The sequence below is a fragment of the Corvus hawaiiensis genome, chromosome 28 (genome assembly GCF_020740725.1).
Source record: "Corvus hawaiiensis isolate bCorHaw1 chromosome 28, bCorHaw1.pri.cur, whole genome shotgun sequence".
NCBI classification, from domain to species: Eukaryota; Metazoa; Chordata; class Aves; order Passeriformes; family Corvidae; genus Corvus; species Corvus hawaiiensis.
This window is the reverse complement of record NC_063240.1, coordinates 4,947,404-4,975,348: the sequence shown is the minus strand read 5'-3', so window position 1 is coordinate 4,975,348 and position 27,945 is coordinate 4,947,404. Positions and strand designations below refer to the sequence as shown.

The 27,945-nt window shown below is 54.6% G+C and overlaps 2 protein-coding genes across 4 annotated transcripts; one reads left to right on the top strand and one right to left on the bottom strand.

The window, feature by feature from the left end:
- Positions 1–51: 51 nt before the first annotated feature.
- Positions 52–18,992, top strand: LOC125317923 (uncharacterized protein KIAA1958 homolog). Of its 3 annotated transcripts, none has more exons than XM_048288181.1 (6): positions 52–213; positions 8,648–8,728; positions 14,459–14,543; positions 14,735–15,628; positions 15,734–15,893; positions 17,400–18,992. In XM_048288181.1, the coding sequence occupies exons 3-6, from the start codon at positions 14,541–14,543 to the stop codon at positions 18,263–18,265; spliced, it is 1,923 nt and encodes a 640-aa protein (XP_048144138.1). In that variant the 5' UTR covers positions 52–213; positions 8,648–8,728; positions 14,459–14,540; the 3' UTR covers positions 18,266–18,992. The 3 variants fall into 3 exon arrangements, with proteins under 3 accessions (XP_048144138.1, XP_048144137.1, XP_048144136.1); XM_048288180.1 differs by having other exon boundaries at positions 15,731–15,893; XM_048288179.1 differs by having other exon boundaries at positions 14,735–15,893.
- Positions 18,993–20,189: 1,197 nt separating this feature from the next.
- LOC125317909 (mitotic spindle positioning) lies at positions 20,190–26,762 on the bottom strand. Its single transcript, XM_048288088.1, is given in 7 exon segments — positions 20,190–20,821; positions 21,076–21,114; positions 21,520–21,731; positions 22,130–24,212; positions 24,215–24,258; positions 26,362–26,401; positions 26,403–26,762. Coding segments are annotated over 7 exon segments (2,850 nt in total). The 5' UTR covers positions 26,748–26,762; the 3' UTR covers positions 20,190–20,734.
- Between the last annotated feature and the right edge of the window lie 1,183 nt (positions 26,763–27,945).

Genomic DNA, 27,945 nt, shown 5'->3' with positions numbered 1-27,945 from the left:
GGGCCGCGGGGGCGGCTCGGCCCCGCCGCCATGTTGGGGGCGGGCAGGGAAGCCGCGCGCCGCCGCCATCCCGGGTGAGGCGCGTCCGCCTGTGCTGCCTCTCAGGGGTCGCGTAGGGCGCAGGGGCTTGTTTAAGGTAGAGGACGGAGTTAATGTCTTCAGGATAAAGATTACCAGAAGTTGAGAGAGAGAGAGAGAGATAGATCCTGTGAGGTAAGACGGTAAACGTACCTGCCGAGCCTCAGGTACCGTTGTGACACTGTGCTGCTCAGCCCTATGGCCCATTAGGGGCACTTCAGTGCGGAATTAGATCGGCTTGTCTCACTCTTAATGTCGGTCATTGCCTGTAGGCCCCACTTTTGCAGGGATTCATGTATATTCCAGTGATTCGGCGCTTGTTAAACCTCTGGAGGACTTGCTTTGCCAGTGCTGGGCCACCTCTGGTTAATTTCAACCGACTGCGGTGGCTTTGTGTGAGATCTCTCCGTGGCTCCCTCAGGGTGACCGAGACAAGTGTGGGGGTCTGTCCCCAACCCCGACCCTCGGGCACAGCTGGATCCTCCCCACCACTGCTCCATGGAGCCACTGCTGCCATGGATGAAACACTCTGTTTAAATACAGGCAGTTTTTGCTCGCTGGGGATTCCGGTGTCAAGTGCCCGTTTTCTGAGCCTCACTTGCCGTACCCCACGGGGATTAACTGGACAGTTTCTAGCTAATTTCTAGCTCTGCCCTCAGCCAGGCTCCTCTGCCCTGCCAGCCGTCCCACCCAGGGCTTTTCTGTGAGAGTGTTTGGCAGTTCTGCCAGAGCACCTCTGCTTTGGCAGCACTTGTAAAACACCTGGGCTGTGACACAGCTGTGTATGGGAGGGCTCAGAAAATTATTTTAAAAATAGGAGTGCAAAGGAAATTTGGAGTGTTATCCCTGGGCAGTGTTTCTGCTTTGTGTCAGGTAACTCTGGCAGGTACAGACATGCATTTTGAATTCTCGTGTCTCTCTCAAGCGCACACTTGACACGTGAGTAGGGAAGAGAAAAAGTTAGAAGTGAAATGGTCTGTTTTCTCCAAAAACCGTGTTCCTGTGCCAGGTCCTCTGGCCAGAGCCCTCATTTCTCACTGAGGCAGTGCTCAGGGGTTTCAGTGGCTAGGATCAAACATCACCTGCCTGCCTCACTCTTCTCACCCTCTGTGAAATGCAGGAGCTTCCCTTTGCCTTGGATCTTTCCAGAAGCTGGGAGCTCTGATTCCCCAAATCTTTGGCTTACTGGGTTTCCAGTTTGGCCCCTCTGGAGTTTAAAACCAAGGAAAAGTGTGTTCTGACCTATTGCTGAAGGGAACTAGACCTATCTGAAACCAGGTTATTTACTGTGTCCTGCATATGAAAGGCTCAGCTGCTGCCTCAGATAAGAGATTTACAACTTCAATGAGGCAAAGAATGGGAAAATGATGGGATTATGGGTCCACTGTAGCTGAGAGCCAGAGAGATAAAGTGATGTGATCAAAGAGAGCAGGAATTTAACTGCCAGCACAAGCTCCCTGCACTCCCTTGAACTGTGGCTGGTTTAAGGTGTATTTCCCGTGGAGGTGTTTCTTCCCGAAGTAAGGAATCCCTTGATGGTAGAGGATGCTGTGGAGACAGAATCTCTCTTTTTTTTTTTTTTTTTTTTTTTAATACGGGGTATTTCTGTACCCTAAAGAAGAGTACTCTGAACACCCCACAAAGACTGAAAACATTCATTAACACTCGGCACAGATCACAGGCCAGGACGGGGTCTGATTGTCTAGTGGTTGCTGACATGAGTATATGGCACGTGCAGGTATCCCAGGTGCTTTTCAGGTATCTTTGGCAGAGCAAACAAAGGTGAATGCCACCACAGGATTCCCAATTTCCAAAGGCCTTTCCTTTGCAGGTGTGGTCTGACTTAAAAGGCTCTTCAAGGTTTGTGCAAGCTCACCCTGATTTTCCACAGTTCTTGCATTAATGATGATTGTGCAACATTTTATCAGCCATTTTCCTGCAATAGGAACAGAATTTTTTAGATGGCATCTGCTCAGGTATTATGGGACTACAAGTGACCAGTGACACTGTTGTGGTTTTCTCTGGGCCAAAGGGGAAAATGCTTTTAAGAACAAGATTACACTTGAAATGAAAACCCAGCAGGGAGCAGGACCAGCCCCTATGTGTCCTTGTGTTTGTTTTGAAAAACAAACCCAGATGAAAATAACGATATGAAAAAAAAAAGAGGAGGGCAAAGGGAAAAAAATGAATCAGCTTCTTTTGTATGATCCTACAGCAAGCAACGTCCCACGTCCCACCCTGGTTCTGGCACTGGTTCCTCTGGCCGGGAAGGGCTCTGGGGCACACCCAGCTTGTTCCCTTTTTGAGCCCTTCCTGCATGTGTTATCTCTTGGCATTTAATTCACCAGCAGGGAAGAAAAACTCTCTGAAACAAAACGGACCCTTTCCTGCCTTTTCCCTTTGTATTGTTACACAGCTCCACAGCCCGTGTGGGGTCACGGACACTTCTCTTCGCAACCGTGTCCTTCACAAACTGGCAAAACTCTTCCCCTTCTCCTTCCTCTTCCACCCAACGTTTCTGTCAGCGGTTTGAAAACCAGAACCCTCCTAAACAGGGCATAATTCAGGAGCCCAAACCCCTGAGTAGACCGGTGCATCCTGGATACTGCTGTCAGTGACAATTGTTTTCCTGGAAGTTCCTCTCCTGCCCCATTATTCCCAGCAAGGCCCTAAACCAGGGAACTCGCACAGATAACTGTGCTACCACTGAATCTCAAAAAAAACAGGGAGCAGGGGGTGTCTTCAATCCTTCTGCTTCTCTCTGTGGCTTTTATTTATTTTCAGCCCCTCTCAGCGAACACGGCGTTTTTATTTCAAAGTGTATTGGCAGCTTCAGCAGCATCTCATGGTGCCAGAACATTCTTCTGTGCATCATTCACGATGCCACATCACCGCTCTGGGAATGGTTAGTGAGGGGCGGGCAGAGCAGGAGCGGAATCCGAGCAGGAGCAGAATCCCTGCAGGGTTTGTCAGTCCAGCAGACACGTCCAGCTCTGACCCACGGCCTCCCCTCCTCATACCTGAGGGAAGGAACCAGGAGAGGGACCCAAAGTGCCTCTGCAGCTGGGGTGGCTGGAGGAGGAGGAGTGGGAGAGCTGGCTGTGTTTGTTCCAGCATCTGGAAGGGGTGCAGCTCATACCTGCCCAGACGTGGCTTTCCAAGCAGGACATGAGTGAGGGGAGTGTTTCTTCCATTGATCCACGAGAGTTTGGCAGCATGCAGTACTATCAAAGAATGTTCTGGTTGGTAGTTGATAAATAAATGGGTTTGGAATTGGGCTTAATGTGCTGTCAATAATAAAAAGAAATGTTTTTGGAGACTGATTTTTTACAAGGGTCTGGACAAGGGGGAATAACTCCATGATTCTGTGATTCCTAACCTGTGTATGGGCTCCCCGACTGGAGCTCTGCCACCACAGTGACGTGAGGCTTCCTGTGCAGGGCCAGAGCTGAGCAGGTGAGGGACACTCTGCAAGGCAGGAGAGCTGCACGTGGGCATGGTTTGTGTTGCCATCGCACACTCCGAGTTCCCCTTCTACGGGTATTTCATGCTGCAAGCACCTACATGAACTTCAAATTTGAAGTAGAATCACAAGAGCTCACGTTTTACATCTTTCCTTCTTTTTAATCCACGACACAAGAGACTTCTGTATTTCTGCTATTCTCCGTCCATGTTATTTCAGCACTTCCCTGTCCCCACAGCTCCTCCCGATGCTCTGGGGTGACTCATTTCCTGTGCGGGACGAACCAGCCATTTCCTGGCTGTTCAACACAGGACTTTTCTCCCTCCTAGTCGGGGCTGGAATGGTGAAGATTAGGCTATGGTTTGAGTAATCTGTGGTTTGATTAATCTGTGGTCTGATTATACCCCCTGCAACTCATCCCAGAGCTGCTGCTCTTCCCCAGAAATCACCTGGCAGCAGCTGGGGCTCGTGGCTGCCCCTGCTCTCCTGGGCCCCAGGCTCAGTGATTTGGGCTCTGACATTAAAATCATCACTCTAACAGTGATCACTCTAACCAGCTTTAACAGTGCCATCCTTCCAGTCACTGCAAACCAGGTCTTCATTCAACCCATTTCAGCTCATAATAAACAGGATTTTAAAAAAGCACCACAAGGCAAAGCCACTGATCTCACAGCACAGCTCAAAGCCAGAAATTTTGATTGATCCCCCAAGTGCTACCAAAATTGCTTATTGGCATTTGAGAAATCCAGATAATACCTGTGTTTGTGTTAGAGGTTATCAGAAGGCTGCATTGGTTCCTGTATTGATTCTATGCCCATCATTCCAGTTCTCCAACCTGTGCTCCCAGTTTCCTGAGCCACTTCTTATTCCCATCCCATGCTGTGACTAACTTGGGGACAGCTTATGGAGCTCAGACATTGCCTGACCATTGGAATGTCAGCCTGAGGTGTCACAGCACTTTCAAGAAGCTTTTTACTGATAGATTTTAAATTATTTTAATCTTATTTGAATACTTGGACTCATCAGCCTACCATAGACCTGGAGTGTTGGGGAAGAAACCCCGCACAGTAGAGATGCTGCTGGCACATGTGGAGGGCTGAGCCCTGAATAATTCATACCTGTAATGATTTATTCATGCCCAAAGCTGGATACCTCCCTGTGACTTTCCATTATCTCAAAGAGAAGGTGGGTTCCAATTCCATTCCGCTGTCCCCAGCCCGGTGCCAGCTCATGCACTGGACTCTGAGCAGGGGGCTGACATCTCTGCTCAACACAGGCAATTCCTGCCCTTCCAGTGCCACAGCCATGGCCCCTGACACCCAAACTGAAATGTAGGGACAGGTCCTTGCACATTCTTCAGAAAGGACGGTGGGTGAGCAGGCAGGTAAAGTTCTTTTCCACAAATACACAGGGAAAGTGAGACCCTGAGGTCACAATGCAACACTTTCTGAGCATGGAAAACAGACAGGCCCTGACTCTGTGATGTGACACCACCGAGCTGAGCTCACTCTCCACGAGAAATTGCAGTGTTTCCCACTGTAAAGTTACAGATTCTGACACAGTCGATGCCACATTGCAGGATGGTTTCCTGCCCTTCCAGAAACCTTGCAGGAAAGCCTGGACAAAGAGCAGTGGCTCAGGCTCATCTTTCCTGCCTGCCATGTGATTGCAGAAAATACCATCAGGAGAGGTTTACAGGGCCACGCTCTTGAGTTCCTGACCTGGGTGAGGATTCTGCAAGACATTCAAATTCCGTCTGTCTAGAAAGGCTGAAAGATGATCCCGTGTTTCAGAGAGTCTCCAGACCCCCAGGCAACACTGCTCCTCACTGTCTGGTGTGAAATTTCCTAATTGTTTAACCTGCAATCCTGACTTTTTTTGTCCTTGAAATGGACTCTGCATCAGCATAATTAAAAATGTCAAGCAGGCTTGAGAAACTCTCCAAGTTGCTAAAAATGAATGTGAATTTCCTCTCTGCAGCCTCACTCCGTCTCTCCCTTGCTCTGGCCTCAGCTTTCCCGAGTGCCTGGTTCCAGCCCCTCAGCATAGTTTGCATTCCACTGCCAAGAATGAACATTTATTTATACAAACAACCCTCCTTCCAAGCACATCTCCCGCCATCCCAGGGCAGGGAAGTAAACACCATTTCTGTTCTGTCCATAGCTCCAGCTCTGCATTTCCTTCTTGCTTTAGTCAGGGGTTGGTTTGCAGGGAGAGCTGACTGCCATTCTCTTGCTTTCCTGTGCCCAGCAATGGCCTGGAAAGCTCCTTCACTTCCTTACAATGATTTGGTTTTGTGACTCCCTGAGTATAGTGCCTTATCAGCCCCTCGAGGGGGCTTGCTGGCTCAGCAGCAATGTCCAGAGCTGGAACCTGGGGAGGCTCTGCAGGACTCTGAGAGTACTCAGGCCCCCGGATCTGCTTCTCTCCCAGCCCACCATCACGTGGCGTTCCCAGTCCGTTACCGGGCCGCTGTGCTGTACTGGTTCTCCCAGCAGTGCGGGTGGCACTGTGGTGGAGCTCAGAGGGAACTGGAACAGCAGCTCCCAGACGAGCAGTGCCGCAGGGCCGAGGGCAGGCAGGCGCAGCTCATGCATTATTGCTGCACCATCTCCATCGCTCACCTGCCAGGCTCTGGGATTGTTCCTGAAACCTTAGCTCTGCCCCTCTGTCCTCAGGTGTCTCCTGTTGCATCTACTATTCTAATGGATATGGCACAGATGCCAGATGACTCCAGACAGGGGAATGTCACAGTCTGAGCACAGGTTATTTAAATGAAAAAGGGCCCTGACAGAGAGACAGGCACCTGCAGAGCGCCTAGGGATGCTCCCTCCGGTGTGGAGCCTGCCTGCTGCTCGATCCCTGCTCTGAGCACAGGATTTTACTGCTAGAAATTGCAGCAACATTTGAAGAGGTGTCCACGGTATAAAGGGGGGGGGGTGTCCCCAAGGCACCCAGATCACACAGGTGTGTGTGGCCCCCAAAGGACATGGAAGCACACAGGTGTGTGCCCCCTGGGCACACAGATCACGCAGGTGTGTGTGGCCCCCAAAGCACATGGAAGCACACAGATCACACAGGTGTGTGTGGCCCCCAAAGCACATGGAAGCACACAGGTGTGTGCCCCCTGGGCACACAGATCACACAGGTGTGTGTGCCCCCACCTCGGGCACATGGATCACACAGGTGCATACAGCCCAGTACTGCCCACGTGTTCTTCCATGATTGTGTCTGCAGCCCCCTAATCCATACTGTGGGTCCCCTGGAGCTGAGGGGGACACGAGAGACTCCAAAGGCAGAAGGAGCAAGAGGACAGGAGAGATTGCCCAAATCCTGCTCCCCCCCTCCCCAAATCCTGTGTTTTGGTGCCACACATGGCAGCTCAGGAGCCTTGGCCCCCGTGCAGCTTGTTTCCACACTGAGTCAAGAACAAAGGTGTCCAAACACAGCTGGCTCGGAGAGGATGGGGACAGCCATGCTCTGTGCCTGCCGTGAGCCCCATTGTCATCCCAGCCAAGAATGGCATCATTTCCCCAGGGCTGCAGCTCTATTAAACACAAAGCTCCAAATTATTTCCTGCTTGGATCAAAGATGTGTTTGTTCAGTGGCACTTAAGTTTAAAAGGCAGTGCTGGGGATGAATAAAACCTCCCCAGCGGCAGCTGCTGAGGCTCAATTGGTTTGTCAGTGCTGCAGTTATGCAGTGGACATCTCGTGGTTGCCGGCCCGTATGTTCCTGAAGGATGTTGTGCAGTGGAACAGTTCAGGGAATCCTTGCTCTATGACTGAGGGGCTTTTGCTTTCGTGGTGTGAAGGTTTGCTTGTGCTTCAGATGGTGAAAGCGTTCAGGAATCTCACATTCTGATTCCAGACTCAAAGCCAAAGCACTCTGCATCAACTGGGTGGAAGTGTATGAGGACACACTACGGCCTGTGCACAGAACGCTGGAATTGGTGGTTTGACTGTAGACTGGGATCTGGGTGAGGAATCTGCTCCCTAAATGCCATCTCCTGGTCTGGATTGTACAGCAGGTGCTCCCTGTGACAGACAGGAGGGAAAGGAAGTATGAAATTAAGCACTAAAAGAACATGAAGGCAGGAACATGCAGCATCTGAAGTCAGGGAGAACTGAGAACATTGGCGATGCCAAAGGAACAAAAGAAACCCAATATCCTTTAGAAGTTTTTAATATTTAATTGGTGAGCTCTCTGATACCAGGGCAGTGAATGTGGTGGGCGATGACCCGAGCCCGTGCAAGGGGTGCCTCATGGGGCCCCAGCATCCCCAAAACACAGGCACAGGGGCTCCTTGTGTGCAGAACTACAGAGCTCCCTGCTCTGCACCACAGCACTGCATTCCTGGTTTTAGGTAAAACCAGCATCACCACAGCCCAAAAGAGACTCCCACTGCCTGGCAGCAGGTTTGGAAGTTGGGGATGCATCACTCCTGGTTCCCTCCTGTGCAAGTACTGTCTGCACCTTCAGCCAGAGGAGCATTTGCATGAGCTCACACACTCTCCCTGTGGAGCTAAGTTCCCTCCAAGGGGCAGTTCAGATACATTTTCAGGGCTCAGAAAATACATGACAATACTTTATTTATTGAGAAATACTTCGTTCCATCCTGCAAGATGACAAGTTCCTTCTGCAGCAGGTGTAAGTCAGTTCTCAGAATCCTTCCCTCAGGGGCAGTTTCAGCTGAGGACTCCAGATCCAAACCACCCATTGGCTCTGGTTTCTCTGGAATCTGTAGAGCGGAGTTGCCTGGTTTGCTCCTCCTCCCACTCTGGGCAGGGTGTTACGGCTGCAGCTCTCCCAGATCCAAGGCCAGAGTGTGAGTTTCTTGCCCAAAGAATCATCCAGCTGTGGGGTTTTCATCCCTAGGGCTCTCAGCTCTGCTCTCAAGGAGTGGCAGACAGCAATGGGGAGCCACTCTCCAGATCCTGCTGGTCCTGGCTGCTGCCCCAGGCAGCCACTCAGAGCCCAGCAAAGCTGAGGGCTCTCAGTTCTCAGGGCAGAGAGCTTTGCTTATTGCTTCCATCCCACGCAAGGGATTGGCAGGTTGCTTGGAGTTCTCTTTCCTAACTAACACCTCTCTTCCCTCTCTCCTAGGCTGCCCTGTGCCTTGGATGAGATCCTGTCCTTGGGCAGTGCTGTGCTCTGTGGGAGGCTGCCTGCCTGACCTTGGAGCAGGTAAGGGACACAGTGGCACGTCAAAACAAGGACGGAGTAGAAAATTGAGCAGGAGCCAAGGCTCCAAAGGTGGGAGCCTGCAAGTCTTACAGGTGTCCCATGGCATCATTAGGGAGCATAAAGCAATGCATTTGCCTGTGGCCAAAATCCTGGGGTGCTGCTCAGGGGGATGTTTTGTGAGGGACAAGAACTTGGGGTTCCTTCTGTGCTCCCCATGCCAGAGAGCCAGCAGTGACTGGAAACAAGCCATCCCACAGCCCAGGAGCTTCCCCTCCCCTGCAAGGTACTTGGTTACCAACAAAGTGTTTTTTCCTGTCTCCAGGAGCCATTTCCCATCACATCCCAGCAAATCTCCGTAAACACCTGGGGTGCAGCAGTGCAGTGTTAGCTAGTGCTGGTGAGACTGAGTCCTGCATCCCCAGGCTGAATCACCTCGATTTCAGGGCCTTTAGACAGGGGTAGGAAGGAGCTGAGGTGTCAGTTGCTAAAGATGGTCTGTATTGTAAAAGAACTAGGTTACGATGTCCCATTTTGAACAATTACATTTAATTACAAGTCACAGATTCACCACAATCACTATTTAATAACAAATTGCTGCCACACTCCAGCCAGAGCGTGCTGGGGAAACACGTGAGCTCTGGTCTGCGGGCAGGTGGGACAACAGGGGACAGGGTCTAGCTCAGCTCAGAGAGGGGTGGGTGCCAGGCCCCAAAACAGAGGTGAAACACAGCTGGGTGCTGTGTCCTGCTCCCAGCACTGATGGGTGGGGTTGGGTTGGGTTGGGTTAGATTGGTTCGGTTCAGTTTAGCAGATGGTTGAAGAAACACCTTGTAGCACACGATGATTTTAGTCAAACTTTAAAAGGCGCTCAGAAATGTAAAAAAAAGGCGATAAACGCCCTGACAAATCAAACAGGATTTGCGCCCTTCCCTCGCCAAGCGCCAGCTGTTCGCTTTGGCTGTTTGGTACTGGCAGAGCAGCACCGACCGAGCCCGGCCCGGGGACTCCCTTCTCCCCGCCCTGCCGCATCGGTGCGGGCCTGGCTGCGGTGCTGCGGTTCCCGGAGGGACCGGGACCGGCGCGGCCGGGGCGAGCACCGGGGGCCGAGCGCCCCCTGCCGGTACCGGGACCGAGCGCCCTCCGCCGGTACCGGAGCCGAGCTCCCCCTGCCGGTACCGGGCGGCTCCGGGCGCGGGGGAGCACGAACAAAAGGGTGCCCGTCCCACGTCGTTCCCGGGTGATTCGAGAGCCCGGCGCGCTCAAACGCGGCAGAACCGGGCGGACCAAAGGTGCTGGTGCAGCGGGCGGTACCGGAGCCACCCCGTTCCCGGCACTTGGGGACGAACCCCGAGAACAGCGAGTGAAGCAGCGATGCTCCTGCACTGGCCTTCTGGACCCCGGTAGCTCGTGCCCAGGGTGAGGGGACAGACCACTGTCACACAAACAGCGGTGGGGGACACGGTCAATCCCCGCGGCTGGGCTGTGCCGGTAACCTCTCCGTGCTTATCTGTCACAGCTTGCACATGGAATCGCGGGGACAGTCCAGCCAGATGTCCCTGGGGCACTGGCACAGGTGTGAGGTGCCCCTGGACTGCACCTTGACGCTGTGTTAGTGACGTTGCAGCATTTCCTGCCCAGGTCACAGATTTGCCCATCGCTGATTTCAGCTTTCCAGCTTCCTCCTGGGAAATACAACATGAGCTCCTATTTATAGAACTTCATGGTTTCCGATGAATTTTTTCCTTTACTCAGGCTGGTTTGGTGGCTGATCCCTGTTTGGTGGCCCTGGCAGTGCCAGCTGCCCATGGCTTTTATTAGCACTTTTCAGAGGCCTTGATTTAGTGCTCACAGTCACATCCCAGGCCAGCGGCTCTGGAACGCAGCCCCTCAGGAGCAGAGATAATTAGAACTCGGGGAAAAAGTGGTGTCTGAGTCTTGGAACAAAACAGCTCTTGTTTAAGGAATGTGGTGCAGGAGGCCAGTGTTTTCCAGCAGGGTCTGTCTCCCACTCGGAGCCAGTGCCTGCAGACAGATCCTGCCCTCCGCAGACACACCGGGTGGGATTTTCTGGGAGCATCTCTCAAAATGGAGGCATGGTGCCCTGTAGCAAGTACAGGATGTATCCTGGGAATTGTATTTCTGCAAGCAGGTCAGGAGAGGTTGGTGGAAGGATGTGGGGAAGCAGGAAGAGAGCTGAAGAGGTGCTCAGAAGATTTTTGTACAGGGCAGATGAGGAGGGAAACAAACATTGCAGAGAGCAGGAAAACCGATGTGCTAGGAAATGATGGATCCACCCCCCAGGCTCCTGCTAAGGAGGGTGGGACAAGCTCCATGATTTCTGGCAGCCATGAGCTGCAGCTGCTCCACTCAGCTCCCATCCTGCAGCCAGATGTGTTTGAGTGCAGCTTCAGCCTTTCCTGCCCTGACACGGCCCCGGCAATGCCCCCATGCTCTGGCAATGCCCCACGTGTGTGTTTGGGGACTGTCCCAGGTCCCCTCACCTCCAGGGAGGGTTTCCCAAGGGAGCTGGGAAGGGGGCAGGAGTCAAGTTTAAGCACAGCTGTTCTGTATCCTGTTGTTTTCCTACCAGGATTGTTGCAGTTTCCTGCACTGTCTTATCTGGAGCAGGGAAGCCAGTGCTCTCCAATTCTCTGGCTCCGTGCGTGTCCCAGGTTCTAATCTGCAAAACAGGCGTTGGAGCCCGTGAGAGGAACCAGCCAGGGCTGTCACAGGGCAATGGGACAAGGACAGAGGGGGCAAAGAGCTTTTAGTGCCTCGAAATTAGTGTCTTTATGTAGTGCTACTGTTTGCACAAGGCTGTGTCTGTTTTATGGGTTCAGGCCTTCAGCACACCTGGGAGGGGGAGAGAGGAACATCCCAGTGGTGATACTCTCAGGTGACTGTCTGACAGACCTTACAGGAGGATAAATCTCAGAAAGTGCTGAGTTGGCTTCCCTCCCCTCCTCCCAAGGACTCAAAGGACGCACATAAAGTCTTAAAACAGCAAAAGCATTTCCGTGTTTCAGTCAGCCCAAAGTTCAGTCTCCCCTGAAGTGCTGGGGACTCCTGTGAAATTACTTGGCCACATTTTCTGGAATACAGAGGTGAAATCAGTGCCCACAACAATGAGGCCTGGAAAGCTGTGTGGAGTGGGCCCTGAGAAAGCCAAACTTTGTAGATTTAAAAAAAAAAAAACAAACACTTTTTTTTTTCCCATAAGTGAGCCTGAATTCACCTAACTATAGGTTTTAGCAGTAGACTGAATTCCCTATGGGTTAAAAAAAATTTAAATCCTTTACTGTACAGCTCTGGAATGTCCTGTTTTCCTGCAGAAAGGTGTGGGTCCTGTACACAGTGTCCATTATCAGATGGGAGCTTCTCCTGGAAAGAGGATTAACCCACAACATCACTCCCAGCCACACAGACACTTGAATCAGGCACAAGGCTCCAAAATAAACCTCAGCCCCAAACTCCAAGCCCAGAATTCTCCCCACAGGGATCCCAGGGTGGTTGAAAGCAGGTAAAAACTGTGGAAACGATCAAGATGGATTTTTATTATTCAAAGGGAAGACACATGTGCCAGTTCAGCCTTTGGGGGAAGGACAGTGGTCATTTTTCTCATTCAGCTGTGACTGTGAATCCAGGCTGATTCCATTTGCCATTTCTTTAGCAAAATCTCAGCTGCTGGAAGTCTGAGGGCCATAGCAGGCTGAAGGGTCTGTAGCTGAACACCAGAGCCTGTGCTGGGAACTAAATAGCAAGAGAAAAAAAAGGCTTTTTTTTCCAAGAGATCAGGAAGAGGAAGACATGTGCCTGGAGATAAGGAGAGATAAAAGCATTCCATTTGCAGAGGCCTGTGATAGGGATCAAGATGTTCATCTGCCAAGTCAGTAATTTTGTGGCCTTACGACCATGTGGAGCTTCCGTTCCTGTTACCTTTTCCCACACTGACTGAAGGCACCAGATTGTTGGCATGGAAGTTCCTTTGAGTCTGTCTGAGTGGCTCAGCCCTTTCGGGGAATTGCATGGACTGAACTCGAAGATAAAACTCTCTTTTACTTCAGGAGGGAAAATGGTTCTCCCCCAAGTTTATGTTCATCTTGTAGGGGCTTAGCAGGAGCAGGCTGTGAGCTGCCTGGCCTGGGGAGGTGGGAACAGGTCAAACATCTCTGGGGAGAAGCTTGGGCAGAGCCTGTTTCTGTGAGGGGTCAGGGCAGCTGAAATGGCCACTGGAGGTGACTCCCCACCCTGTTTGCTGGGATTCATCAGGAGTGAGCTCACGGGAACAGTAGATCCCATACAAGGCCTTGATTAACATCAGGAGCTCAGATTGCATTTGCTGCTTCCAAAAAGGCTTTTATTGTCTGACTTTTTGTTAAAGCAGCAGCGGATTTTGCTAAAAAATTCTCAGTAAACCCTGCCTTTGCACATTCCACACGCTGGCACATGCAACAGCCAAGCACTCAGGCTAAAATTATCTGTGCTATCATTAGGAAGGAACATATGGATTGATGGAGCCTAAGTGCAGAAGGGAGCTGTGCTGCTGTGCTGCAGGCTCACCCCAAAGGGAGCAGTTCTTGTGCTTCCCTGTCATTCTCTGTCGGCTGGCACCTGCGAGGGGTGTGACCTGTTCTCTTTGGACAGGAGAGCCGGTGTGTTGGGCTGGTGCTGGGTGGGCACTGAGCTCACTGGACACCAAGGGCACCGGGCACAGCTTCTGCCTGGGGCCAGCACTTCTGCGGCACAGCCGTTCCTGCCCCTGTGCTGCTGGCTTAACCCTCAGTCTAACTACCACACTCCTGAGATAAATCCCTGCGGATAAGCACCGTGTTCAGGGGTTACAGAGCAGCCCTACAGCTGTCAGCTGGGATGGGCTTCTCCCGTGTTCCCCATCTCGCTGGGAGAGCAGGAGCCCTGGGGCTGGAGCTCCCGTACCTGCGCAGCGTGTGCTCACTGACCGCCAGCCAGGGCCTGTTCTCCCCGAGAGCTGTGTCCCGTTTAGGCCAGAAATGCTCAAAAGAACTGCTCAAAGAACCACTTTAGACAAGGTCCCCGTGTCCAGCGTTTTCAGCCTTGCTTCTTTTACCACCACTAATTGCAAAGCTTTTAATTAATCATGGACCAAGATGCGAACGCACGGTGTTGGCAATGGCCACACAGGGCTGCCATGGTGCTGAGGGCACATTACATGTTCCCTGTGACACAGAAACAGGGTTGACTTCCAGGCTGCTGCATGGAGCCTTCCAAACAGATGGGAGAGTTTCAGATTTAGTCTCTAATACAAATACGAGTTGCATGTGCAAGTTCTTCAGTTGGGAAACTGCCTCTTGCTACTGTTTGCAAAGTCAGAGAATGTCAGGCTGAACCAGCCTCACTATTTCTGGTTCTCTCTCTGCAGATCAGCACTTGGAGACACAGAGCTTGCCAACCACGGAGTGCTGAAGGAATAGCTTGCAGAGTTCAGTTTGTAAAATTCTATTTTCAGTGTTTATATTTAGTTTCCGTTTCGTTGGTGTTGCAGAGGCTGATCCTGCAAATATTTACCCCAGTCAGGTTTTGTGTGTAGAGTTCCTGGGAGCACAGTGGGAGCTCAGCCCAGGGAGGGCACAGGCCTGCAGTGGGCTGAGCATGGAGAAATTCAGTTGCATCTTCTGGTCAGGGTTTTATATACATATATATCCATATACACACATCCATGTATATAGCACACACATGTGATGATCATTTCAGGTTCTGAGAGAGAAAGGCCATTCAAAGAGTCACTTACTGATCTCCACCTGAGAGAAGGCTCAGTGAGACAGAAAGCAGCAGCATGGTGAGTGTCTGTTATGGCATAAATGATAGCACAGACAGAGAGAATGAACAAATTGATTTTTAAAAAGAATCCTGAGATGAAATTGCTGGTCTACAATTATTGCACTGTTGGGGAGGGACAGAAACAGCCCCAGGACTGCTCTTGTCTGCACATCCTCTCTCACTCATGTTCTCTCCAACACATCTTTACAGAGCAAGAGCGCCAGTGATGAAGGGTGCAGCAGTGCCAGTTCCCTTCAAGCAGATCTCTCCAAACTTGTGATCTGGGCACACAGTCACGGGACCATATGCAACCAGATCCCAGCCCTGGAATTTGTGCATAACACGGGTCCCCTGAGCAATGACAACGCTCTGCTTTGGATGTGCAGAGTCGGACACGCCTATCACTGGCACTTTGGAAAGTTATGTGACAGAGGTGAAGAAGAGACTGAGGCTGTAGGAAAGATAAAGAGGTTCCTGTCTTCTGAGTCTTTGACAAGGGAAGGTAGCTTTGAGGAAAAGAGGCTCAAGCTGACCCCATTATCTTTTGAGATAGGTCAAGCAGATTCTGGGAGCACAGGGTCATGTGGCAGATCCCAAGGGTTCAGTGAGCAGACAGCTGACAGCACCTACACAAGGAATAATGAGCCCAGGGGGAGTCAAAATACCAGGAAACCCATAACATTGTACTCTGCAGCAGAGCGGAACTTCACAGTGTCTGGTGGTATAGTCCAAACTGGTGAACAGGACCTGAAGTCAGAAAGTGATGAAGACTTACAGATCATCGCTGATGAAGAGCAGCATGAGGCAGATGAAGACAACCAGGGAGACAGAATCAGCCAGGATAATGTGTCAGAGCCGTCTGCTGAGGAGTTGCAGATGCTCCACTGCCAGAATACGGCATTGCACCAGCCAACAGACCCCCAAAAAGCTGCCTCTGCCCCCACAGCAAGGCCACCCCTAACCCGTGCCTACATTCTGCAGGCTCCTGTCAGCAACCCAGAAGACCCGAGCAGGAACGTCCTGAGGCTGGGTCCTTTCACTGCTACAGGGCCCACAGCTGAAACTTCCAGAGCAAGGAGCCTCCCAGCATCAGCAGCACCAAAGGTATGTTTCAAATCCCTTCCAGTCCGCAGCACCAAAGCCAGGGCCCAGCTTGAGGCACAGCCCTCAGTGATATTTGAGTTCCAAGCCATTGCTGATGTTCAGCAGCATCTCCAGCTGAGCTCTCCAGAGTGTGGCACACCAAGCTCCAGCCAGGATGGTGCTGAGAACGTGAATGAGGACAGTGAGACATCAGGATCCGGGCAGATACCTTGTTCTTCAGCATTCCAGAGTCCAGACAGCAATCCACCTGGAGCCTCAAACAGAGGTAAGACAGCCTGGAGTTCTGTGTCTGCAGGGGTGTGGGGGTGTTCTATTAATCACTTTCCCAAAATATCCAAGGAGGGTGAGTTCACATCACTGCCAAGATCTGTACTGCAGCATCTAAGTAAATCTCTTGGATTTAGGGCACTCCTGTTTCTGCTCAAGGGGACTACAAAGCTCCCTGCCTAAAGGAATTGGTACTTCTGTAGGGAATGCCCTTCTCTGTGGTGCCCAAAGGTGTTCTTGGCTGTGCCCCAGCCCAAACAAGTTTGAATACTTTGGTCTTCCATTTTACCCAGTATCCCCACACAGTATGTTAGCTGTACTTGAGAGAGTCCCTGTGGGAAACTGGAGCCAGAGAGGTGAACTCAGGTCTCAAGAGAAAGAAACAAGAAGTAATGCAGAGAAATTTGGCTGCACCAAAGTCAGTGGTAAAACCTCCTAGTGCTGGCAGTGGCAGCAGAGCGTCAGTCCTGCATGGAAAATGCAGAACTCCACACACTGCTTTAGTCCTTACAAGAATGAAGGTTTTCCTATGTGCTGTCCTGAAGCACAGGGGCCTGGGCACATCCTTGGAAAGGGCAGAGGTTGCAGAGGGAGCGTTTGGGGTCTGCCTGGAATGTGCTTACAGCACCAGTGCTGGTCCTGGAAAGGCTATGGGGTTGTTGTTCCTTGTGGAGCCATAACCACACAAACTGCCACAGTTGGGGTTTGGGAGCAGTATTTTACTATTTTCATGACTGACATCATGTGTCCTCTGAAGGGACTGGGAATTCTTCTGGGAATATCTGTGTAGTAGCTGTTACTGCCAAGGTAACTGGCTCATGGCTCAGAGGAGGGCCCAGCATTACGGATTAATGAGCTGTTCCTCTCTGCACCTGGAGCAGTCAGTACAAAACAGGCCAAAACCCCAAACCAGTGGGACAGGGATCAATCTTTCAGGATGACAACTAAGCCTGTACAAAAGAACCTGGGTGCAAAAAGGGGAATCTCTAGGTGTTGGCTTGTGAGCCCTTTTCCATCTCCCCCTCCTCAGCCCTGGACGAGTCACAGGCAAGCAGATGGAGCTTTCCAGCAATCCAAAGAATTCATTTCTCATGCTACATCGAACTAGGTAGATGTGGTATTGCCATGACAACTTGAGAGAGAGCCCAACTGGAATCCTGGCAATCCTTTAAACAAAATCATAGTACACTTCTACTCACCTGTTTGTTCTCACTCACCGTCCACCCCAAACTTTGGTTCATGCTGTTATTTCACATTAAGAGGGAAATTTCCCTGTGGCAGTGAGCAGGGCCAGCTGCCAAGGAAGAGGGAGCAGGAAGGAGCCTGACTTTCCCTGGAGAGTTGGGCACGGTTGGGTGGTGCTGGCTTGTGGAGAACACAGATATGACCAACAATTTTAGGGGAGGGGATTAGGGAGAATCCTGTCCTTTCTGAATGGTTTCCCGAAGGCAGGTGCATCTCCTCATGTTTTACTGATCTTTGTGGGCTCTTGCTGTCCACAAAGCCGTGTCTTGTCTTTTAGATGTGCTGAAGAATCAGGAGAAAAAGAGAAACTATACCCTGGGGGACATAAAAGTGTTTGAAGAGTGGCTGAAGTTGCACCACCCCTCTGAGACGCGCAAGATCCACACGCTGCCTCCTGCAGACCTCGACCACTACCTGGTCTCATTCTTCAGCTCCACCAAGAGACAGAATGGCATGGATTTTTCTTCCAATTCCCTAAGCTTCTTCCAGCGCAGCATCGACCGGTACCTCAAGGACCACAATTACAAGTACAACATGTTGAAAGGGGTAGAGTTCAAGGCCTCTCAGGAAGCCTGGAAATTAAAGCATTGGTACCTGTTCCAAAAGGAGAAGGAGGAAATGTGGAGTGTTGTGGAGAACATGACAGATGAAGATGTGAAAAACCTTTTTAAGAAGGGAATTTTAAGCAAGACACACCCTCAGGGCTTGTTGCACCTCATGTTCACCAACCTCATTAGGGGGTTTGGGGCAAGTACCCACCATTGGACCTACCAGCTGTGCTGGGGACAGGTGGTGCTGAGGAAGACCAAAGGAGAGGTGGAATACTTGGAGTGGAAGGATGATCTGAGCCCAGAGGGAAATGAAGGGGAGCCAAGCCCACGGCTCTTTGCCAAGCCTGAGGATCCAGAGAACTGTCCAGTCGCCAGTTACAAGGAGTATGCCAGGAGGAGGCCGCCGGACATGATGAATGATAACCACCCTCTTTACCTGTCTCCCAAGTCACTGTGCTCCGTCTGGGACAAAGTGTGGTACAGCAGGAAGGCACTGACAAAAACCAAACTGGATAAGATCTTGAAAGTTGTTAACCAGGGAGTCAAAGAAGTTGTAAGGAAGACCAGGAAATAGAAGTGTCCCTTCAGCTTTGCCCCTTAAACTGCTCCAAGGCTGCTCTGAAACAGAATCCTATTGCAATATTTGGTGTAGGTTGAGAACAAACATCCTTCTGCTGGGCTTCACCTTGGCACTGAAGGAACCTACAGATCTGCAGCGCCTTGGCTTCCAGGGAAGTTCCTTTTTGTTGTTTCTGTTACTGGAATTGGTAATTCAGTGAGTTAGTAAGAATCTCCAGTTTCACATTGGCTAAACAAGTTAATGTTCTACTGTGGGGTCAATGCTGTTACAAACAACCAGTGCTGATATGGAGAGGGCTTGGGGGTGGCAGAGCCTGGCCAGAAGCATCAGCTGCACCCACATTTTGGGGCTGAAACCCCCCACAGCTCAGCTTGGGGCACAGACCTGCGGGGAAAGATGAGTGACAACAAGGAGAGCGATGATGCTGCTGACCCAACTTTGCAGGAATGCTTCTGACAAGGTTCAGGTCATTTCCCTTAAGGAAAGATTCGTAGAATGAAGAAGCTGTGGCTGTTTTAAGAAGTTGTTTAAAGTGTCTGACAATGTTGAAAGGTTTTATGGTAAGTGGTTTCCCTGGAGTGCAAAACACAGCTCCACGAAGGCACTGGAAGGTGTGCTCAGCTCTGCTCAGCTACCCCAGCACTGTTTAGTGCCTGTTAACAGCTCAGTCAGGTTTTTGGTTGCATTGTTGACAGAGCCAAATAAAAGAACCTTTAATTCAGTCCTGTCTGTCTGTGTCTGAATGGCAGGTGATGTTTTCCTGGAACACTGGTTTGTTCCCTGCTGTGCTCAGTCTCCCCTGCTCACAGCCTGGTGGCACAGAGCTTTGGGCCCTTTGAAGCCCTATGAGCCATCTCCGTGGTATCAAACGAGGCCTTGGGGGTCAAGCTCTTTGCCAGAATTGGTCCCATTCAACCAATTTAACATCAAGAAGTAACTTAAGGACGTTTGAAGAGACATTAAAAAAGACAACTCCTCAAGTGCTGGAGGGTGTTTGCCGGCTCCCCTCGTGCTGCGGAGCACCGGTGGCATCACCACGACAGCACGGCTGAGCAGCTCTCCCAAGGGTCCCGCCGGTCCCGGGGGACCCGGCCGCGGGCACAGCTCTGCTCCCCGCGGGGCCGGGCTTCCCTCAGCCCCGACACCACCCCGGGTCAGGCTCTTCCCTCCCCCTCGCTGGTCGCAAGGCTCGGGAACGAGCGGCTGCTGACGGGAGAAAGAGGTTGCACTATCTACCCCCTGTGACAGCACCTGGACACCTCCCAGCTCCCTGGGGCTCCACCGGGGAAACGCCCGGTCAGCATCTGCTGAGCCCCGCCAGCACTGGCGGAGCAGGGTCCGGATCTCAGGGGGGTCAGTACCTGGACCCCCATCAGCGCTTGCGGAGCGGGCTGAGGTCCCAGCGGGTCGGTACCGGGGTCCCGGCGGGTCGGTACCGGGCCCCCCATCAGCGCTCGCGGAGCAGGGTCGGTACCGGGGTCCCAGCGGGTCGGTACCGGGGTCCCGGCGGGTCGGTACCGGGCCCCCATCAGCGCTCACGGAGCAGGGTCGGTACCGGGGTCCCGGCGGGTCGGTACCGGGCCCCGCGGGCGCTGCCCGGGAGCCCCCTAGCGGGGGCGGGCGGACGGGCACGGACCGCGGCGCGGTTGGGGTCGAACGGGTCTTTAAAGCCCACCCGGTGCCATCCCCCGGTGCCACCCCCGCCCCGGACAGGGACTGCTCCCACCGGCCCAGGGTGCTCCCAGACCCGTCCGGTGGGATCCCGGCGCTCCCCCAGCCCAGCAGCCTTGGGGACCCCCCCACCGCAGCCCCCGGAAGGCTCCGGCTTCAGCCCCGCATCCCAACCACGGGGGCTCCTCTGAAACACTGGAGCAAAACCAGTGGAGCAGGCAGACAGAACAGGCCTGGAAGACCGAGAGAGAGCAACAACTCTTTAATAAATTAGCAAAATAAACAGCATTTATGTATATATTTATATTCCATTGCTGCATTTCCATGGATCACAGGGGTTAAACCAATGTTGATTCCCAAGTCCCACGGCAGCACTGATCTTGTGGCCTCAGTCCAGGTACCCCCAAGGCAATGATCAGCCTTGTGGTACTTAAAAACCTAAAACCACTGAGAAATAAAACAGCTTTTTCATAAGCCTGAGACACAGCTCCCAAAGGGCAAAGTGAATTACTGGGTGATTTCACCTGGCTGGCTCCAGGCAGAAGTGATTAAAAAAGATACTGATCCAATTTTTCCCCCTCTTAAAAAAAAAAAGTGTTCCTCCACCCCAGACGGAGGAGGAGGAAGGAGCAGATCTATTGCATGGAAGGATTATCAGTTTAACAATAAACCAGATTGATTTGCAGGGTACACATCTCTGATTGTTGCAATGGCCAAGGGTGGAACTGATCGAGTATTTAGGTCATGCATCAGCTGATCCTGAACGGGGCGAGCCCCCGACCTGGGGGTTCCTCAGTCCTCATCCCGGACGTACTGCCCAGCCTCCCAGCGCTGGGCCATGATGCTCTTGTGGCGAAACACTCGGGTGCTTTCCACCACCTGTAGAGACCAGAACGTGCAGGATTTTATAAAGAAGAGACTTTTATAACGATCTGGTTTGCAGAGCTGCCCCTCCACCAGCTCCCCAACCCGCTCTGCCTGACATAGTGTCCACCCAGGTAGTGCCTGTGGGAGCCAGGACCATCCTGTCCACCCCTGTCCACCCACAAGCCTCCAGGAGTGAGGGGAGCTGGGGAATGTGGGAGGTGTCAGGGCAGGGTGAGCAGAGCCCCCGCGTTCGTGAAGGGCTTTACCTCTGTGTTGACCTTGTCAACGGGTTCAATGCCTGCGTACTGTGGAAAGAGGAAAACACGATTAGATAATGGCAGCCTGGCAGGGGAATATCCAGGGGCAGCCAGATCCAGCCCCCGGTGGGGGCACAGGAGAGTCAAGGGAAGGCAGCAGATGCAGTCATGCCCTCCCTGGGGTTGGGGGAACAGTTCAGGCCAGGATCCCCCACAGGAGGAAGCTGCGGCTCCTCTCCAGTCCCACCCAGTGCTGGCAGCCCTGGACAGCAGGTGTTGCCTGGGGGGCCCCTTGATGGTGCCACCACTGCCACGTCTCCCACCGAGCTGAGCAGCTGGATCTCAAACTCCAGGTGGGAGTCAGGAACAGACACCACCAGCCCCAGAGCCACCAGTCTTCCCCCAGGCTCAAGCCTCCCAGCCACTTGGCACAAACAGGGTGGGCATGTTCACCTTTCCATCCTCCTTCACCCTCCTCCTCCGCTCCTCGAAGGGGCTGGAACGCGACGAGTCAGGGGTGAAGGTCTCTGTGCTGCCCTGGGAGGAACTGGTCACTCTCAGCGGGGTGAAGGATGAGATCAGCCCCAGGACCCCCGTGTGGTGTGAGGCAGGAGAGGAGGCAGGAGACCCGGACACCGAGTAGCTGCCACTGGCACCTGAGGCAGCTGTGAGAGAGAGAGAGCATCGGGGGATGAGGGACCTCAGTTCCACTCCCAGGGGGTGGAGACCTGCAGGAGTGTCAGGCCCCTGCCCCAAACCTGCCTCTGTGGCAGGTCCAGCAGGTTTGGTCACAGCCGGGACCCCGCGCTTGGGCAAAATGCATTACCTGGGCCCTTCCAGGCCCTTCCAGCCCTGTTTGCTGCCATAACATGACACAAACTCATCGAGACTTGAGCGGCTCTGGAATCCTGCAGAGCCTATCCCTCCTCAGCAGCAGTTCTCCTGCTGACTCCAGTATGCTGGTATCAAGCTCTCCCGGGACAACTTGCTACCAGCACACAGGAGTCCTTACAGGCATCCCACAAAATCATTTCTCTGCCACTCTGTCCCTCTGCTCCCTTACCAGAGCTGTGCCGAGAGCGGGAGCCCTCCTGGGGAACACCGTCACTGTAGGTGTCCATCAGCCACTGCCGCTGCCGCCGCCGCTGCTCCTGGAGCTCCTCTTCCCTCTGCAAGTCACTCCGGATCTCCTCCTCGATCAGCACCGACGTCTGGGGCTTCCATGTCCGCAGGCGGTACAGCTCCTCCTGGCCATCCTCCCTCCGCAGCGGGCTCTGCGTCCCCATGTCCTCCACGAAGGACACCTTGGGCTTCCAGAAGGGGAGGGAGAAGTACTCTCTGGACAGGACAGCAGTGCTGGCGGGGCTCGGGGTGGAGCCGGGAAGCTTTCCTCCCCAGGAATCCTCGCTCCCCCATTTGCTGGTGCTGGCGGAAGCGTGCTGGGACAACAAGGGCTGCTCCCGGCTCCTGTCGCTGGCGGCGAAGCGCGGCTGGGACAGCTGGAAGTGCGCGATGCTCGCTGTGTAGCTGGGAACGCTTTTCCCACCCCTGGTGTCTTCTGCAGGGCTGGGGCTCGAGGGCTGCTCCACCACAAACTCTTTAAACCAGCTCCTCCTCTCCTCTGCCCGCTTCAGGGGAGTGGGCTTCTGCGGGGGGGCTTCCTCCTGCTCAAACACTCTCTTGCGCTCCTCCAGCTCCTGCTGCGTCCCCCTGTCATATGCCCCCAGCAGCCTCCCCTGCCTCTTCAGATCTTCCTCACGCTTGGCTTCCTGTTCAATTTCCCTCTGGACATAAAGGGAAGCGCGGCCTCTGTCCTTCCCTTTCCTGCCTGGGCCAGGAGATGAGTGAATGTTGAGGACAGGCTTGGTCTGGATCTCCACCAGCTCGCTGCTGGAGGTCAGCCGCTGGATCCCCCTTTCCTTCCAGAGGTTCTCCTCCCTCTCCATCGCCATGCGGATCTCCCGCTCGATGGGCGTCTCATTGCTGACCCTCGTCTCCTTGTCCAGCTCGTTGCTGCTGGCCCTCAGATCCACATTGAGGGTCTCGTTGGAGGTGCTTCCATCGCTGGTGTAGCCTGCAGTGGCTTCATTATACATCTCACCCAAGCCAGAGTCCAGGTCTTCTCTGGACCATGCTTTGGTCAGGATGGACATCTTCCCAATGGGATATGACCTTTCCGTGTGAGGCTTTCTGGGAGCATAAACCTCATCTTTCTTGGGTGTCTTGTATGAGGACACACCATAAACCTGATAAACACTCTGGTCTGTCCTGCGCTGGCTTGATGCCTCGGCACTGCCATAGCCTTCTGTAGCCTTTGTGGCCATCTCAGGGCTGTACCATTCTTCCCTGGAGACTTTTGTCACTGACTCTGGCCTTGGGGACATGGCCTGCTGCCCTGGGCTGAAAAATGAGCCTGGGTTGGTCTTCTCCAGCATCAGGAACTGCTGCCGAGCCGCAGAGAAGTTGATCTGCTCTGTGTCGATATTCTCAGGGTCAACGGGCGTCACAGCCCTGCCTGGGGAAGGTTTGTCAAAGCAGATGGCAAAGCTGGTGGGGACATTGCCTGTGTACCTGCCTTCACCTTGGCTGCCCACGCCGGTGCTGATGGAGCTCAGCTCATCCATGGAGCTCCATCTCTCTGCGATGGTGGAGCTCTTCCTCATCACCTGCCTCCGGATGACTTCTTTCCTCTCATCTTCGAGTTCCCTGGCTTTCTCAGGTGAGATGCTGGGTGGAGGGACCCTGTACAGGTCTTGCTCCTCGTCATCGTAGAGCTTCGAGGGTTTCCTCTCGCCCTTGTAAGCCCGGAGGTCGTACAGGCTTCCCGATCTCACTACCTCTAGCTTAGACTCCCTGTCCGGGGATGGGGTCCAGACATCTCTTCCACTCTCCAGGAAATACGAGGGTGACTGCGACCTCCTCTTCCAGCTGTAGCCATTTTCCACCCTCTGGGTGCTGTGCTGAGCAGAACCAAACACATCATCGTCGCTGTTGGCCCTCAGGTCTGCCAGCGAGTTGTGCCTGTGCGAGGCCTGTGGGAGCTGGAACACCAGATGCCTGGTGACTCTGTCCATCTCCTGGGAAGAGTCACCCCTCTGCCAACCTCGTCTCCAACAGGGGCCACTGCTCAGCTTCAAGGGCACCCTCAGAGTCCCAGTTCAGTGGAGGCCAAGGGTCTGGACCTGGCTGGCCCTGCAAGCAGGAGGGGAGAGCAGCCATTAAGAGCAGCAGAAGGAGCAGAGGTTGGGGTGCAGCCCCTCTCCCAGCCTGGTACCATCGTCCTCGGCATGGGACAGACACTGTCACACCAACCTGCCCTGTGTGGGGCAGGAGCAGCCACAGCACAAAGCGTTATTCCCAGTAGGGACTGCCACAGAGCCCAGAAGCCTGTCCCACCTCTGTCCCCCAGCCTGGCTGGGTTCTGAGGGAACACAGCCAAACCTGCCACAGGCAGTCAGTGCTGCCTGCACCACCAAAGGCAGCAAGACCTCAGCCACAAGCTCCTGGTGACGCCACGTCCAGCTTGGCACTGCTCTGGGCATGGACAGCCTCGGGCCTCTCCACGTGCACAGGGCAGGGAGGGACAGGGAGCGCTGGCAGGGAGAGGCGGTGCTGGTGCCTGGGCCACCCCTGCCTGGAACATCTCCTCACACATTCACAGAAAGGCACCTCCAAATAGCCCAGCTCTAGAAACAGCAGGGTCATAAAAGTGGTTTCATGGCTCATAAAACGAGGGGACTTTAACCCCCCTGGCACACAGGGCAGGAGTGAACGGCCCCAACCTCAGGGTCAATCCTCCAGTGCTGGCTGGGCCACAGCTGGCTGGGACAGCGGGTGCCAGACAGGGAGGGGCAGCACAGGTGGGTCCCCCATGAGACAGCGGCTGCCACCACATCACAGGTGCCATTCCTGGCTCCAGAACTGGTGACACAGATGTCACCCGTGGACAAGCCAGCTGTGCCTGGAGCTGGCACCACATCCTGTGCCACTATTTGCTGAGGTTTAGCCACGGCTTTGCTGTCACCTGTCACCGCTCCTGGCTGGGCTCCTGTGAGCCCTAGCAGGTCAGGGTGTGTCACCACTGGGCACCGCTCCCAGGCACTCACGGCCTCCTGGGACTATGCAGCAAAATGGGAGCAAGGCCACGGTGATGGCAGGGGCAGCCCAGAGCCTGGGAGCCACGATACGGGCAAGCACAGCTCAGGGTGAGGCTCGCCCAGATGGAGGCAGGTGCCCGGTGTTCCCTGCATGCGGAGCATTCCGGCCCATCCCCAGGATGCGAGCACTCCGTGCGTGCCTCCTTCCTGCAGCGGCACCGGTGACCGAGCTTCCCCTGCTCACCTCCAGCCCTCCCGGGATTCACCACCCTCCCACAGAGCAAGCGGGGCTGGGCTCCAGCCAGGAGCTTTTTAAACCTTTCCTGGGGCAGGAGCACGTGGGTCTCATTAGCTGGGACATCCTGGCCAGCCCCAGGCGATGCCTCACCGCTGGAGCTGCTGCCCAGCCCCGTGCCCAGCCCCGGTGCCTCAGCCTCTCCGCCTGAAGCCGTGCCCAGCTGAATTTCCCTGTTAATTCCCCGAGCTGTGATTCACTCTTGCTCTTTTATTTCCCCCAATGACCTGGATAATGAAAACCATCTGCCCACGCCTCTTACCATGTTTGGGGGGGGACAAAGTCCCGGCTCGAAGGGGATCCCCTCACTGGGGAGCGCTGGTGGCTGGCACAGGAGGGGAGCAGGGACAGGGAAACTAGCCGGGCTGTTATCAGGGCTCCCGGCCGGCTCCACGCAAGCTGAACGGCCCCTCCCAGAGCTGCACCCAAAACATTCTACCTCCCTCAGCTCCGTCTGGTGCTGTGGCACTGCAGGGCCTTGGGGGTCCTGGGCTTTTCCCCCCGAGCTGGGCTGCCCCCGGCATAGCCAAGCACCATGGCAGGGTCTGGGCAGAGCAGATGACATTGCCACCAGTCTGGCCTGGGACCCCCACCATGAGGAGACATCTGGGGTGCTTTCCAGGGTCCCCCCATCTCGGGGGTTCTGCACAGGCCTACAGAGCTGCAGTGCACCCACCCTGTGCCCACCCTGAGCCAAGGGCTGCCCGCGGACCGGCTGATGCACACAAACATCCCAGCACATGTCCAGTGTCCCTCTGCTGCCCATGCCAGAGAGCGCCAGCCCTCACTGCACACCCTCGCTGCCAGCATCCCTGTGCGGGCACTGGTCCCTCCAAGGCCAGGGGGACACAGCATCCCCCCACTGCCCGGTGCTGCCCTTGCCCCCGACCACGCCGCACTTACTGTCCAGGGAGCCGTCGGGGCAGGGGTCCCCATGCTCCGGGGAGGCCACACGGGGCACCCAGCTGATCCGCGTCTGCCGGGGCGTGGCCGGGGTGGCAGCGGTGGGGTGTGGGGGGTGCGGGAGGGTGGCTGCGAGGCCCTGATAAGCTCAGCACCAGGGAGCCGTGGGCAATTCCAAGAACCACGTTGGGCTCAGTGCCCTGTCCCCAAATTCCTGTGCTGCCATCACCCAGAGGGCTGCCCTTGGCCCCGATCTGTGGCACACGCTGATGCCCCGACGCGCCAACGTGCCCGTGTGCCCCAACGTGCCCGTGCCTCAATACACCGGCGCGGTGCTGTGGCCATGCAGCCACAAACCTTCCTCCGGGCGCTTTCTGCCCTTCCATGAACTCAGCTACGGCACTGAGGAGCCCTGAAGCTACAGCGAGAGCTGGATGTCAGCTCTCCCTCACACCCTGTGCCCCAGGGTAGCTGTTAGCCCCGGGGTAGGGGCATGGCAGAGGAGCCCTGAGCAACGTGCCAGGAGCAGCCCGGGCTCTCCTGTCACACCGCCGATAACCCCGTGTTTGCACAGGCGGGTGCCCTCGCTGCCACAGCAGCCCTGGCACTGCCAGTCCCAGCTCCTCGCAGCTGGGCAGCTCTCTCCTTCCCTGGGGACATCCGACCCTGAGCCTGGTCTGGATACCTCTGGCACCTGCCAGGACAAGGGCAGGACCGTGGCACAGTGTCCTTGGTGCCCTCAGTGCCTGGATCTGGCTGGATCCCAGTGGAGTGGGCGACATTGCCAGTGCCCAGAACTGCCCTCCCTCCTGGCACAGGGTGTCACAGCCGAGCGGGCGATGCTGTGCCAGGACGCTCAGCCCCGCGCTGTGCCGGTGGCTGGGGCAGGACATCCCTGTCCTTGTCCTCTCTGCCCCCCACTGGGAGCCCCTCCCGGCCCCCCTGCTGCCTGAGCACAGCCCTGGTGTCAGGCAGACCCCGGCTCACCCCAGCTGAGGGTGCTGGGGGTCCCACTTACCCCTGCCCAGCCCCTCGGTGCCCCTGTTCCCGCTCAGGGCTGGTGCTGGCCGGCCTGGGCACACTGGTGCGCTGCGGCTGCCAGGCTGTTCTGCGTTTCCGGGCAGGTGAGCGGAGCCTGTTTTACCGTGGGGCTGAGCCAAAGTCCACAGGTGATGCCAAGGAGCCAGGAGCACTCCACGCCCGCTGCAGGGCGTGTGCTAGCACCCCGGCTGGCACCGGGCAGGGTTGAGGCCCCACCGCCCCAGGAAAGAGCCCTGGAATCCTGGCCCTGGGCAGAAGCAGGACCTGCACCAGCCTGGGGATGGACAGAGACCCACGGCCATGTGGTGATGGGACCTGGGGGCATCCAGGAAACTGGGCTGCCATGTCCCCTTTACCTGGGCAGCATCACTCGTCATCCCTTTCCTCCCAGCATCCTGGGTCCCACATACCCCTTCCTCCCCACATCCTCTGCCCATGCAATGAAGGGGCAGCAGAGCCCATCCCTAACATCCCCATCCCAAACCTTCCATCCCCATCCTCCCAGGATCCCCAGCCCAGCCTCCTCCCACCCATCGGTGGCTC

What these genes read in the sequence shown, in the direction of transcription:
- LOC125317923 (XM_048288179.1), top strand. An exon ending in ACCTGGAGCCTCAAACAGAG is followed by an intron (nt 15,894 to 17,399) that starts GTAAGACAGCCT and finishes CTGTCCACAAAG; the next exon opens with CCGTGTCTTGTCTTTTAGAT.